The following is a 15,028-nucleotide window of genomic DNA, read 5'->3' on the forward strand; positions in this document are numbered from 1 at the left end:
TCTTCTCAGGGAAGGGAACGAGGCCACGCTGGGAGCTCCCTCTGCCCTTGTCAGGCCCCGCCCTGCAGCAAAGGCCCCGCATCCCACAAAGCCCCCTCTGCACCCGCCCAGGCCCACGAGCCCTGCAAACACTACGGGCCCCAACCTCCCTCTGCAGGCTGCTCCTTCTCGCCCATCTGCACTGGCTATCGCGGCCAGCCTGGGGTACCCCCACCCCCCGCCCATTTCCGACCCCGAGCCTTTGTGCACTCTGCTCTACAGAACCGAATGCTTCTCTGATCTGGCTCAGTGACATCCCAACCTCTTTTTCAACATTCAGCTCAAACCCTACTTCCTTTGTAGCCTTCCTCATCTAAAATTACATGTCCCCTTGTGTTAACTCTCACAGCATTTCCTGTGTACAGTCCTCCTGGGACAATTAATACCATGCTTCTGCATCATACCCCAACCCTCAAATACTGAATTATTTTTCCATGGACATATAACTCATCACAAAAACAGCCCCAATTTTTATTTGTGTTTTATATAATTGCAGAACAGCACAAGATCTATATAAAGTAACCAAAATGCCTCATTTGATCAAGTAGTTAGTCCCCAAAAGGCAGAAAATCGTATGATATAATGGAAGCCAATTTATTCCTAAAAATACACATCCTACAATCTAACAAAAAGAGTCCTCAGGCAAGTCACTGAAATCCTACCCAGCATCAGCGAGTCTTTAGAGGTGAAATGTCCATTATGAGTTGCTCAGAAGTTTGACTCTGTATTTTAGTGCCTCTTGAAACAGAACTGAAAGAGCCCTTCAAGGGGACGTGACAAGAGCAGCCCATTCCACAGGATGCACGCCTGAAGAATGAACACTGACCCACTGTTTGCTTAGGTTCACAGCCTAGTGTGCCTTCACACGGGGGTTTCAGAAGTGCCTTAGTTACAGACTGTGATGGAAATCCTCCTGCTGAGAAGAACGAGGCATTTAGATGCCATGAATAGCATCGGGGGCAAGAATGACAAGTCACTTTTGGGCTTTAAGTTCAGCACCGTTACTGTCAGGACGCTCGGCATCTCCTGAAGGACTAGAGACGGACGAGGTCTTCACCTTCTGGGACACCAGAACCACTAGCGGCGTTCCTCTAGGGCAAGCACGTCAAACTCACAGGCTACCAGGGCCAAATAAACAAGGTGTAAGTGTATGTGGCCACAAAAAACAAGCTTCAATTTTCATAGAAACATATTTATTTCAATAGAGACATGCTGAATACAAAGGGCTGAAATAAACGAGTCATCATTAACATAAAATAGAACATTTTAATAAAAATTAATATTTTTTCTTGAACATTAACTTGCCAGACACTGAATAACTGAACAAATTAATAAGCATAACGCAAATAAACCTATTTTTCTTTTTCTCCAAAAGCGAAATATTTCCTGTTGCGCACACCAAACAAGTGAGGCCAAGACTAATGATGTGGCCATCAGCTGCTAAAATATTCGCTGCTGGTATTAGTGGAGAGAAATGGTGGGCCTGTGCGTAAGCAGCATAAGGGAAATGAATGCAACACGATTATAGTCATCAGGCATTAGCGAACATTGTAGTTCGTTATTAATTATGTATAACAGGATATTGTAAAAATTAAGTTACAAAATTTTTATTAAAACGTTTATTACATACTGTTATATTGGCTGGGCAGCAAAAATATTCATTGTGGGCCACGAGTTTGACATGCTTGCTCTATGGAGAGCTGTGGCAAATGGCATAAGATGGACTCCATGGAGCTCAGTGGACAATCCACTTATTGGTATAAAAGCATCAATTAACTTAATCTCTCAAATTCTCTAAACCAGAATTAAGATAGGCAGTATATCTAGTCCATACCGAAAAAATAAAAATAAAACCAATACTTGAGGTTCAGGAAACATAAATGAGGGTTTTATTTTTTTAAAATGTATTTTATTGATATTTTACAGAGAGGAAGGGATACATCAATGAGAAAGAAACATCGATCAGCTGCCTCCTGCACACTCCCTACTGGGGATGTGCCCTCAACCAAGGTACATGCCCTTGACCGGAATCGAACCTGGGACCCTTGAGTCCGCAGGCCGACGCTCTATCCACTGAGCCAAACCGGTTAGGGCCATAAATGAGGGTTTTAATAATAAGTCTTCCCAGACTCCTGACAGGCCCTTGAATACTCATGCACATTCCACCTGGGGGTGGGGGGACCCACAAAGGGGCTAAGATTGCTTGTGTTATGATAGTTATGTAGGAAAATGTCCTTATTCCTAGGAGATGCAAGCAAAATTATTTTGGGTGCAAAGAATCAAGACATCTCCAACTTACTTTGAAATAATTCATGAAAAATAGAAGTCATTAATTTAGATTGCTTAGATAGATTACATGGCAAAGCTGGACCTTGCCGGTGGCATAGATTTCCCTGTGCTTATCCTATCAACATTTCAGAATGTTTGGCCACAAGCAAGCAGGTTATCAGAAAGGCTATTTTGTACTGAACGTAAACTGTAATTGAAAAAAAAAGAAAGGCTGTTTTGACTCCAGGTCAAGTAAAGAAAAATTTAGTAAAACTCTTTAATAAAAGCCTTAGTGATAGAGTAAAAACATTATCTTTGATATTTAAATATATTACATTGTTATTTTGAAGTAGATACCAATTTAACAACTCCTAAATGGGCCTATTCTCACCCTAATAGAATGAAACTTTAACAACACAGGTGAGCCCTGCCATTCTTGGGCTCAAACCCCTCCACAGGCCCCCCTCATCTCCCATGACCGCCTCCACCCACAGTCCAGCTCCTTGTCCTTGATCCCCTTGCTGCTCAACTGTGCCAGGCAGCTCCCGGCCAGGCCCGCCCCGCCCGTGTCTAGAACACTGACCTCAGAGGACGACATGGCTCCCTCCCTCGCCTCATTTACATCTTTGCTCAAACGTCACTTGTTGGTTAACATTCTCTGACCATTTAAAACTGCACTTGTATCCCCCCCCAACCCCTACTTTATTTTTCAACACACCACTTGTCAACCAACATACTCTTTCTACAGATCTGAATTTAATCAATGCATCTAGAAGCTTTACACACTGGGTACCCACACATCACTGCCTCTGCATTATAAAGCCTCTGAGACAGGAACTTTGATCTTTGTTCACCAGCCCCCGGCACCTCTCATGAAAACCATGATAACACAACCCATCTATCCCTATGAATTACATGAAAAAGAAAGACAATGTGAAGTCTGACCTCCCGCCCAAGAACACGGTGTCATAGGCTCCTGCACTGAGTCACGGCAACTCAACTCTGCTGTGGGCTTCTCAGCACTTCATCTCCTAGAAAGCTGCTCTTCCTGGCTCGTCTGCCTGCTTCCTCATGCAGAGCCCGGTTCCCGGGGGTTGGGTCTTTTTCTACTGTATCCCCACAGCATCTACGGCAGCCCAGGATGACGGAGCCCGCAGCCCAGGACAACAGCCCAGGACGGAGCCCAGGACGACAGAGCCGGCAGCCCAGGACGACAGCCCAGGACGGAGCCCAGGACGACGGAGCCGTTGCACAGGACTCTGTCGTGCTTGCTCAATGAGTGGGAAGCACACAGACATACCCACACTGTGTACTTCCGGGGGTGCTACAGTGAAAAGAGGTTGAGCTCTGGGGTCAGAGTGATTTAAGTGCACGATGTAGCCCAGATTTTTATAAGCCTATGTAACCTGCCAACACCTCAGACTCCTTGCTTTTACAACATAAACAATGCCAGTCCTTCCAAATGGTTCTCCTGAAAAGAAAGTCAAATTACCAACCAGAAAAGCCCTGTGTATGATGACAAATATGAGCGCTCAGAAAGAAACGCTGGTGTCCGGGACTTCTGAAAACAATTCAAGTTCTCTTCCTATCTTCTCTCTTAACTCCCCCACCTCCCCCTAGGACCAAGGGCACATAACACCCAGCAATATTCCTATTGACTGCAAAAGGCCTCAAATAGCAACGTCACCTTTTCTATCCAGAGAGTGGTCTCTGGCCAGAGAAAGCAAGAACTGTGCGTGTTTAGAGAAACCAGCGGACACTGGTGAATGACTCAAGGTAGGGTGACTGAAGAGGCCCTTTCTGTTAAGCTAATGCTCTTTTCCTAACTAATTCCCACATAAAGTCCCCTAGTAAAGGCAACAAAGTGTTTCAAGCCTGGTGCTGACATATCTTTACTTTTATTTCACCAAATGCTCCCTCCAATCCAAATCCACAATGAAAAGTTAAGATAGGTTAATGAGAGAAATCCAAAAAACTCTTGTATTTCATGAGGACACTTGAATTTTTTTCCTATATTATTATTTGACCATTATAAGAAGTTAACAGGTGTAACATAGTAAGTTAAGCATCACAATAAAAAGTATACTCTGCAGCGTGCAATATTCAAAGTACAACATTCTCTTGATAAGGAAGATTCTACATCCTTCTATGTCAAGTCAGCGTGCTACAGTGATAAGGCGTATTTTGTAAGTCAACATGTAAAAACGCAGCCCTTCCTGGCTTTGAACTCCCCGCGGAGCGGAGCGTGCTTCTGAGAGAAAGGAGGCGCCGACTGCCCACAACAACCTGAGCCTGTCACAGGGGTGGTCTGCTGCGCCCTGATCTCTTCTATTAGTCACAGCCCCATGTAGTCATGGTGACGACAACAGGCCAGCATTAGCTCTAGGATCTGTTTACAACTCATTCGGAAACATTCATATCACGCTCGTCTTTTCCTCGGCCCATTCTGTTGCAACAGCTACTGAGCGCACACTGCACTTCGGGGAGGCTCCCCGATGGGCCCCTGTGGATGCTGGCAGGTTTTAGCCCCGCCCCCTTCACAGTCACCCTGCGGCCTGGCCCGCCCTGCACACTGCAGAACCACACCTTCCCCCTCAATCAGGGGGCCCAGCACCAAGGGGCTGCGTGGCTACATTGTTTCCTTGGTCCTCCTTGTTTTAAATCCCACTAACCCAGAAATGGCTCCATTTACAACCTGTTTCTTAACCACTAATGCTCCTGGCATCATCTACCAAAATTGTTAAGCAGATTCACATGGAAAAACACCTCCCTGATTCTGCAAAGCACAGACGCTTCTTTGAAATAGAGAAGAAGCTCTGCCAATCCTTCCAATCCATGCCCACAGGGAACCAAAGGCCCGCAGCAAAGGAGCCAAAACACACAGAAACGCCTGGGAGGAAAGGCAGGCTTTTCCCAGGCCGTCAATAGCCCGGCTCCCGCCTCCACTGGCCCTGCCTGTGGTGCAGAATCAGCAAGAAGCGGAGAGATGTGGCCGGGCTTGCTAATTGCAGTCTCCACCTCAGAGAAAGGAAAACCAGTGAGTTTCAAACTAAGAAATACGGTGAAAATGCTAAGTTGGTTTTTAATCGAAAGGGTTGGTATCTAGATTAGTAACCAAAGTTAGGAACACTTAGGCCACTAACTGGTCCTGAGGGATGGAGAGCAGGGAGGTCGATCGGAAAAGCTGTTTCCTGTCTCCACAACGAGGCTGCTGGACGGACGCCTCACGAGGGAACACCAGGGCAGGCCCCACGCGAACTCCCGGGAAGCGCGAGGCTCCAGGCTCACGTCACCCAGAGCCGACACCAGGAGCGCAGACTGTACCACGTGTAGAGTGCTGGCCGGCAATTTTACTTTTCATTTCATGTTATGTTTATTTTTAAAAATGAAAAAGACAAAAAAAATTATTGCAGCTGAAGTACACAATTAGGGCAAAGATGGAACTAATTAGGCAAGATGCCAGCAAATCTTTAGCTTGAGTTACTTATCAGAAATTGTTTCATAATGAATGAAAAGAAAAAAACCACAATGTAAGAAACACTGGGAATGCACTACTGCTCATTGTATATAAAATAGTATTTTTCGTCCTGGCTGGTTTGGCTCAGCGGAGAGAGTGTCAGCCTGCGGACTGAGGGTCCTGGGTTCAATTCCGGTCAGAGGCACATGGCCGGGTTGTGGGCTCAGTCCCCAGTAGGGGGCGTGCAGGAGGTAACCAATCAATGAGTCTCTCCTCATTGATGTTTCTCTCTCCCTCTCCCTTCCTCTCTTAAATCAACAAAAATATATATGTATATAAAAAATAATATTTTTACATGGTTTGTAAATAACCCTCTTAAATAGGAACGCTTCCCATTTGAAAAGCCAGGTATTGCTTATGAAGCTACTGTCTTAAAATTTCACTTCTCTTCAAGATTGATTAAACAAAAATAGATCATTAAAAGTCCTTGCGTAAAGAAACTAAAGACAACCTAAATCGTGGGAAGACGTCCTATGTTCATTGACGGAAAGAATATCGCTGAGATGACAATACTCCCCAAACTGAACACAAAGAGAAGTCACAATGACATGCCACTCACACCACTAGGCTGTCATTACAAAGAAGGGAGCGGAACGGTGTTGGCGAGGATGTGGAGAAACCAGAACCTTTCCAAACTGCTGGTGGGAAGAAAATGTTACCACCACCATGGGAAACAGCAGAGTTCTTCCAAAAGTTACACACATGATCCAGCAACTCCAGTCCGAGGGGCCGAGAAGCGAAAAACCTATGCTCACACGTGACAGGCACACGAACGTTCGTGGCAGCATCATTCACAACCAGGAGACGGTGAGCTGTGGCGCACCCACCAGGGGTCAGTGCTCAGCATGGAGACAGATGCAGGGCTGATTTCCACAGCAGGAATGCGCTTTGACAACATCCCGCGGAGGGAAGGAGCCAGAAGGAAGGCCATGTGCTATGTGACTCCATCGAGAGGAAATGCCCAGAAGAGGCAAGTCCAGGACAGAAAGCAGGCTCGTGGCCACCGGCTGAGAGGACGGAAGGGGAGTGGCTGCTCAACTTAATGTGGGATTTTATTTTGGGACAATGAGAAGGTTCTGAAATTCGGTAATAATGACGGCTGATAATACTGTGAATATACCAGAAGCCACTGGATCATATACTTTAAGTGGTTAAAATAGAGAATTTTATGTTGTACAAATTTTGCCTCAATTTAAAACAACAACAACAATGAACTGAAACTTACACAGCAACATATGAATTCAAATAACGACTTAAGTCCTTTCAGTATTCTTATGTCTATATTCTTAAAATCTACATCTAGAAACCGAAAATCGGAGAGTTTGCAACTGTGCCATTATTAACAGTTATGAGAGAGTATTTTAGTTCTATCTACCACAAAAGGAAGCAAAATAAGAGAGAAAAGCTCACACACTAATCTTAAGAGACAGGCCTGTACTGACCACAGCACTCACCTGCAAGCAAGCCCACTGGTCTCAGCAAGCTCTCTCCCAGGAGGCACACAGCGACCAGCGGGGGTGGGGGTGGGGAAGGGGGCAGCGACTCACCAAGCTTTTCTGGCTCCTCGGGGCCTGTGCCCGCGATGCAGCTGCTCTCCAGGCCGTAGGTGGGGTCCACTTTCCCAGAGGCTCGAGCTGCTTCTTGTACTTTCTTGACATGAGCTTCCACCAGTTCCAGGGGCACCTCCTCCCGGACCCGAGAAAACTCCTCTGTTCAAGAACACAACGGGACGGGGACCTGGTTTTACACAAGTATGTGCTTCACGTAAATCACCAGGACACCCACACACACTCGTGTCTTGTGTGCAGTGACCTTTCTGGGGACGCGGTCCATCTTCCCAGGACAACAGGACAAACGAAACACCGCGCACGGCAATGAAGATCTGGTGGCTGTGCTAGTATCTCCCTATATAATAAGACAGATCTCTGAATTTATATCATTAACAATCAAAACTGCTGTCCAAATTTTATCCACCTGCTTGGCTAGATCGATAATAAGGAAGACAGCAAGCACAGACACCAGAACGCCAAGGAGAGTTCTGTGACCCAATGACGGCCTCGTTCCAATCAGTATGGGGTCCAAGAATGTCACAGACTCCTTTTGCCAGTCAATCAACTTTCAAGTGAATCACAAAATATACCGTAAGAAATACCCTCCCCCCATTCTTAATGCTTTCAACTTTAAAACTACTACACTGTAAGTGCTTCAGTCTAAATTGTGATCCTTTAAGTACAAGAGCATCGAATGGACAATACAGCATGGAGTGGGCTCTTGTTATGTAAGTAACCAGCGAGTGCAGCCCAGGAGGACATCTGAGGGGGCACTGGGTGAGGGAGCAGGAAGCCACTCTCTGCACGTGCCACGCGGGAGAGGGCTCCGCGGAGTCCGTACCCAGAGCCGCTTTAGCTGCAGCAGATGCCACTCGAGGGTCCACCACCGACGCCAGGAAGGCTACCGTGCTCATGACGGGGTTTCCTGACTGGCTGAAGGGGACCGGCTGGTAGGCCAGGGGCCCCAGGGAGGCGTCCGAGTTCTCCAGGTACGGGTCCTCGATGGGCAGCCGCAGGAAGTGCAGGATGCACTCGTCCTGCGTGCGGCTGCCCACGTGCTCCGACACCTTGTTCCAGTCGTCCTTGTACATCTCCAGGGCCTGCAGGAACACACAGCTCTCATGGAACAAGGACGAGCCACAAGCCTGCGACTGCTTTCACATGTTTTTCAAACAACAATGAAAATGGTTTTACTCTACAGTAAAAGGGATGCATGTCATAAAGAAAACCTGTGTGTGATTCATACACACGAGTGTTTATACAGAAAGTCCTAAGGAACCTATAAGAAGGGAACCAACGCTGAAAGTACTGCAAGGTCACAGGATAAGAGGGAATAGAAAAGCTCATTTGTGCAATAAAAAGAAGTTTAATTGGGGGAACTTAAAAGTATTTAAAATAGCACAAAAATGCAATACTAAGGAATAAATATATGAAAGAATGTGTAAAGTCCACAAATTGAGAAAATAAAACTTACTGAGGGAAATCAAAGACCTAAATAGATACTGTGCTCATTGATAAGCAGTCTCAGGACGGTTCGGATGTCAATTCTCTCCAAACTGAACTAGATTCAACGCAACCCATTCAAGCTCCAAGCTTTTTTTCATTAAAAATTTGGAAGCAGTACTAACATGTATGAAGGACACAAATCTCTAGTTTTAAAATTTGTACTTTTTCATAGGAAATGCTGAAAAACTTCAACTGAACAACAACAAAACTAAAAGTCATCTCCCCCAAGAGGGAGGGGGATAGAATGGAAAAAAACCAGAAATACATGGAGAGTCGAGGAATGGATTGGGTAAGAAAAATCTATTCAGTAGCTTCCCGAAGTTCTCTCGAGAGCCGTGATTCCAGGGCCTTCAGCAGTGCCTGGAGACATTGGTGGCTGACATAACTGGGGAGTTCTACCGGCATCTGGTGGGAAGAGGCCCTGGGTGCGGTTCAACATTGGACAATGCACGTGAGAGCCCAGAACACAAAGACGATCAGCCCAAGTGCCAATAGCCGCCGACTGAAACCCCTGCTCTAGCACCACCAAGCACCGTCACCTGACTTCATGCCCCTCAGCTATTAGTTACTGACAAACACACTACACAAAGAGGGTGCTGGTGGTAAACAAAGCTGCCGGAAGCCTTTTATTTCTCTTTGTGTGAGCGCAGACAACACCTGCTGATTCAAGTGTATGTTTAAAAGAAAACCAACCGCGGCACAGCGCCACCTGCAGGAGGAAAGGCACTGTGTGTGCACAGGGGCCCGGCCTCGGCCCTCCCTCTGTACTTATCCGGCTAGTCCTGCACGGAGAGGAGGAGACGTTCTGGTATCCGTGCAGAGGGAGAACTCACGTGAGACCGCTGGTGTGGCACAACTACGTTTCTCTGCAGAACACAGACTCTAAAAGAGCAACACAACACTGTACTCGATCCCCCCACAAGTCCTGAGCCCTTTTAAATGAACCTCCATGGCAGGTAGGACTAGACAAAAACAGTCCTGAAATTTAAAAAGAGGCTCAGAAAAGAAGCTCTCTGAACATCACTGATACTGAATGGGCAGATGAGGATAAACTGAAATAGCAGTAAACACTCCAAAAGAAGCAATCTTTTTGGATTTTAATCCAGAGAGCGAGCAGTGGGAAGAATCTTGGAATTGCCGCCTGCAGAGATCTAGTTGAACAACCACCACCAGCGTCCTTGCGCTTGCGTCTGCTGCAGCCGCTGCCCTGGTCCTTGCAGGCGGGGCCCTGCTAGCGCGTCTGGCGGTCAACACCCTCCCCCGGTGCCACGTCAGCTCCCCCAGGCCCATGTACACTAACACCGAGCAGTGTCACGTGTTCTGCAGCCACGGACAAACGGTCCCTCTTCAGAAACGGCTGCTAAACACGAAACCAACAGTCTCCACGTCCTGCCCATCCGAGCACATGATCGCCAAGACCGACGTGCGCAGCACTGAGACCCCCCCGAGTCACGAGGAAACCCAGGCGAGGACCGACAGTGCGGGTCCTGTCACTGCGCCTGTCGGGGCTGTTACGAACCAGCAGTGCTGTCCGCCCAGGCTGGCATCTTCAGCTACTTCTCGGAGCCCTGGGAAGGAGGCGGCACACGCCCAAATGCATACAAGCACTGGGGACACATCCACACAACCAAGTGGGCTGAGTTCAGAGAAACTGGACCTAAATAAAGGCTCAACCTCGAAGGCACGCCTGCTGTCCCAGGCCAGCAATCGCTGCTCCGTGAAAACCAGTCCCACAACGGCCAGGCTTCCAATTTTGGAGGAAAAGTTAGAAAACTTTAGCAAAGCTCCAATATTTATTTAATGTTGGCAACAGATTTTAAGCAAAAGAAACGCATCCTGGGCCAAAATAACACATATCCAGGCTTCATGTCCTCTACTGAAAGCCAGTGTGCAACCTCCAGGTTTGCTACTTAAATAATGACCCACTAAGCTCATACACGGATGTAAACATTTCAGTCAGTTCCAAGGCCGATGCCAGCGCCAGTCCTGGAACAGCGCCCCCCGCCCCCACACGCCGCCGCCACCTCCCCCCCCGCCGGCCCCCAGCAGCCAGGCTCCCATGCTCACCTCCAGCAGCAGCAGGGTCTCCTGCTCCGTCCACTCCCTTCCAGCGCTGGCACCTTTACTCTAAGAACAAACCAGAGTTACTTCCCGCCTGCGTCTGGCCTGGCGCGCAGCTCCCAGCAAGCAGAGCAGCGGGAGAGAGCAGGCCGGAGCCTGAGCCGCTTGCAGGAAGCTCTTTCTTGCCGACCGAAACTCCGACCATTTAGACGTGTTATTTCTATTATTCTGATATTTGAAAATACCCTTTGAAGCTACAAAGGCACAGTGGTTGGTGTGTCTCACAAGTCAGCTGTACTACTGTAACCACAGCAGATACTGGGTGTAACTCAAGGCAGCACTTTTAATCTCTTGATGAAAATAGTCTCAAACGAGCCCCTGAACCCCAAGCCGCCTTTCCCATGAGAATCCCTGACACCTTACAGTCCATGTGAGCATTGAAGGCGTAAGAATTAACATTTACCTATTGATTCCTTTTTTTAAAAAACATATTTTATTGACTTTTTACAGAGAGGAAGGGAGAGAGATAGAGAGTTAGAAACATCGATGAGAGAGAAACATCGATCAGCCGCCTCCTGCACATCTCCTACTGGGGAGGTTCCCGCAACCAAGGTACATGCCCTTGACCGGAATCGAACCCGGGACCTTTCAGTCCGCAGGCTGACGCTCTATCCACTGAGCCAAACCGGTTTCGGCTTGATTCCTTTTTAAAAAATGTTTCTTATTGATTTGAGAGAGGAAGGGAGAGGGTGAGGGAGAGAAACATCAATGATGAAAGAGAATCATTGATCGGCTGCCTCCTGCATGGCCCCCACACCGGGGATCGAGCCCACAACCCGGGCATGTGCTCTGACTGGGAATCGAACCATGACCTCCTGGTTCATAGGTCGACACTCAACCACTGAGCCACTCAGGCTGGGCGGATTCCTATTTTTTATTTGCTTTATTCGTATTTGTAGGACTGGATATGTGGTATAATTGACATTCTTTTTTTTTGCTTAATACTTACTCAAGTGATTAAAAACATTGAAATGCTACTTTAACGAGTTTCAGCTTCTTGGTTAAACACTGTAAGCCTTGTTGAAGCAAGGCCACCAAAAATCTTTATTGCCTCCCAAAAAAGTTCGGTGATAAATGACATTATTCTTTTTTTTTTTTTTTTTTAAATATATTTTATTGATTTTTTACAGAGAGGAAGGGAGAGAGATAGAGAGTTAGAAACATCGATGAGAGAGAAACATCGATCAGCTGCCTCCTGCACATCTCCCACTGGGGATGTGCCCGCAACCCAGGTACATGCCCTTGACCGGAATCGAACCCGGGACCTTTCAGTCCGCAGGCCGACGCTCTATCCACTGAGCCAAACCGGTTTTGGCAATGACATTATTCTTTACCTATAGATGTTACTAATTCAAAATATACATTCTAACATTATCTCTTCTCTGAAAACTCTATTTTGGAGATTACAATTTGACAAATGAAAAATATTTGGACAGTCCGTGATGTCCTTGCTGCTGTCTATAAACTTTCTTCATTATTTCACACAGCCTGCAAACACTCTCCATGGTATTCAATACATACCATTCTGAACTATTTGCAAGAAATGTACTGAAGCCCTGGCCGGTTTGGCTCAGTGGATAGAGCGTCGGCCTGCGGACTCAAGGGTCCCAAGTTCGATTCCGGTCAAGGGCATGTACCTTTGTTGTGGGCACATACCCAATGGGGAGTGTGCAGAAGGCAGCTAGCTGATTGATGTTTCTCTCTCATCGATGTTTCTGACTCTCTATCTCTCTCCCTTCCTCTCTGTAAAAAATCAATAAAATATATTTTAAAAAAAAAAAAGAAATGTACTGAAAATACTAGCCCTTTGATGAGAGAATAAAGAGGACTCTAAGCCCTGCAGAAACCAAGTTCTTGAGGTCCTGCTTTGAGAGAGAAGACGCATGGAGCTGTAACTCACAATACATTGCTCAGATGCCTGGAGGGTGACTTTCAGAAAACCAAAGGTTCATCTCTGAATCACCAACATTAGAAGTGACTATGAATCAGATCTGGACCCAGAGGAACAAAACTCATGAACATTCCATCTTAATTCTGAGGAAGCCAAACCCAACGCAGGGCAGAGCTGCCACCTGGCACGGCTGGCATCGCCGATCCGTCCTCAGCTGCCATCTCCCTGCTCCGCAGCCGAGGACACAGGAAGGGTTCTGTCCACCCCCTCGGCCCAGTGTTTCTCCTCTTGTAGAAACTGGCTCACAGCCCTGCTGGTTTGGCTCCATGGTCAGAGGTCGGCCCAGACTGAAGGGTCCTTGGCTCGGTTCCGGTCAGGGGCGTGGACCTTGGGTGCAGGCTCCATCCCGAGCGCCAGTCGGGGTTTGTGCAGGAGGCAACCGATCAGTGTGTCTCTCTCACATGGGTGTTTCTGTCTCCCCACTCCCTTCCACTCTCCCTAAAACAAAACCAAAACCAACAAACAAACTGGCTCACAGCAGAGCACCGAACCTTATCAGGGCCGTGAGGTGTTTGCTGGGGCTTTTGCATATTTTAGAAAATTTCCTTTTGTACTTATTGAGGTTAGATACGCACAAAAGACAAGCACCTTAGGTGTAGAATTTGATGCAATTTCATGTGCACATCCATTAACTACTGAAATCAACACCCATTCTTTCACTTCCATAATTGAAGTGTCTGCATATTTAAAGTGAGTTTCTTATAAACAGGATATGCTTGTTCTGAATTTTTATCCAAGTTGATAACCTGCGCTGCTTAACTGGAGTATTAAAACCATTTACAATTGTTATCACTGTCTCTGTGGTCAGATGTAAATCTACCATTTTGTTGTGTCTACACTCTCCGTGTGTTCCTCCTGTTCTCATTTCCTGCCTCCTTGTGAAGCAGCTTTGTTGTGGAGTGTTATTCTGTTTTTATCTCCATGATTGGCTTAGTTGTTGTACATCTTTAACCCCTAGAGTGCCGGGAGCGTCATCACGCTCCTCCTGCAGTGTCCAGTTCTAAGTCTGCTTTATTAGTGATGATGATATTGCTAAATATGTCAATTCTTGCTGTGAAGATGACGATTTTGTGGAAGATATTGAATATGTAACTTCATTTCCTTGCGATTCATAATTTTTTTCCTCAACTGCTGTAAAATCAGCAAAAATGCCTTGGCGATTTTAGCATAGTTCCTAGGATATTGGTTGGCACTCAAAGGGTTAAGTAGTTGCTCTGCCAGGCTGATGTAGCTCAGTGGTGAGCATCGACCTATAACCAGGAGGTGGCAGTTCGATTCCTGGTCAGGGCACATGCCCGGGTTGTGGGCTCTCTCCCCAGTGTGGGGCGTGCAGGAGGCAGCCGATTGAGTCTCTCTCTCTCATTTATATTTCTCTCTCTCCCTTCCTCTTTGAGATAAATAAACAAATATATATATATTTTTTAAATAAATGCTCTAAGATGTATAATAGTCACTTCTAATTTGTCACAATGTACCTTCAAATAATAGTTTAACGCCACACTATAGTATAAGAATTTCAATACAATATACTTCCATTTCGCCCTCCTATCCTATGTTTGGTCCTTAGTGTCCACGTGCTGTAAACCTAATGATGTATGTTAGCATCGTGGGTAGAAAGAGCCCACTATCACCTTTAAAAACTAAAAATAAGGGGAGAACGACTTTCACGCTGGCCCACACGTGACCGCCTGGCACTCTGCATTCTTCCAGTGACCGAGTCCCCTTCCAAAATGCCTTGTCAACTCACCGCAGTTCACCCTGAACAGCATTTTTATCTCGAATCATAAATGAGTTTTCACTGTATCTCATGTGCCTCTTGCTCTCTGTTGTGTCTGTCCTGTTGCATCCAATTTCTTTCTCTCTTGGTCCTTTAGTTCAATAAATCTAACCTGCCCGAGGTTCACTGTCCCTGCTTTGTGCTCTATTCAGCCTATTAAACTCGTGCGTTAATTTCAGGTATATTTTTATATTATACAATATTCATTTGACTCCTTTTATATATTCCAATTCTCAGTTGAAATTCTCATTTTGTCCTCTATTGGATTTAACATATAAATCATAGTTATTTTTAAATAC

General features: G+C 46.4%; 1 protein-coding gene across 2 annotated transcripts in view; it reads right to left on the reverse strand.

The window, feature by feature from the left end:
* The window catches only part of SMARCC1 (SWI/SNF related BAF chromatin remodeling complex subunit C1), an 83,026-nt gene that overhangs the window by 25,454 nt on the left and 42,544 nt on the right, over positions 1–15,028 (reverse strand). For both annotated transcript variants that reach the window (XM_070391162.1, XM_070391163.1), the window contains 3 exons: positions 10,948–11,007; positions 8,216–8,474; positions 7,372–7,533 (listed from right to left, as the gene is read on the reverse strand). In XM_070391162.1, the coding sequence (XP_070247263.1) occupies positions 7,372–7,533; positions 8,216–8,474; positions 10,948–11,007 (481 nt within the window). The remainder of the gene's footprint in view (positions 1–7,371; positions 7,534–8,215; positions 8,475–10,947; positions 11,008–15,028) is intronic.

This window comes from Myotis yumanensis, unplaced genomic scaffold, assembly GCF_028538775.1.
Source record: "Myotis yumanensis isolate MYYU_CA2020_CCGP unplaced genomic scaffold, mMyoYum1.0.hap1 SCAF_14, whole genome shotgun sequence".
NCBI lineage: Eukaryota > Metazoa > Chordata > Mammalia > Chiroptera > Vespertilionidae > Myotis > Myotis yumanensis.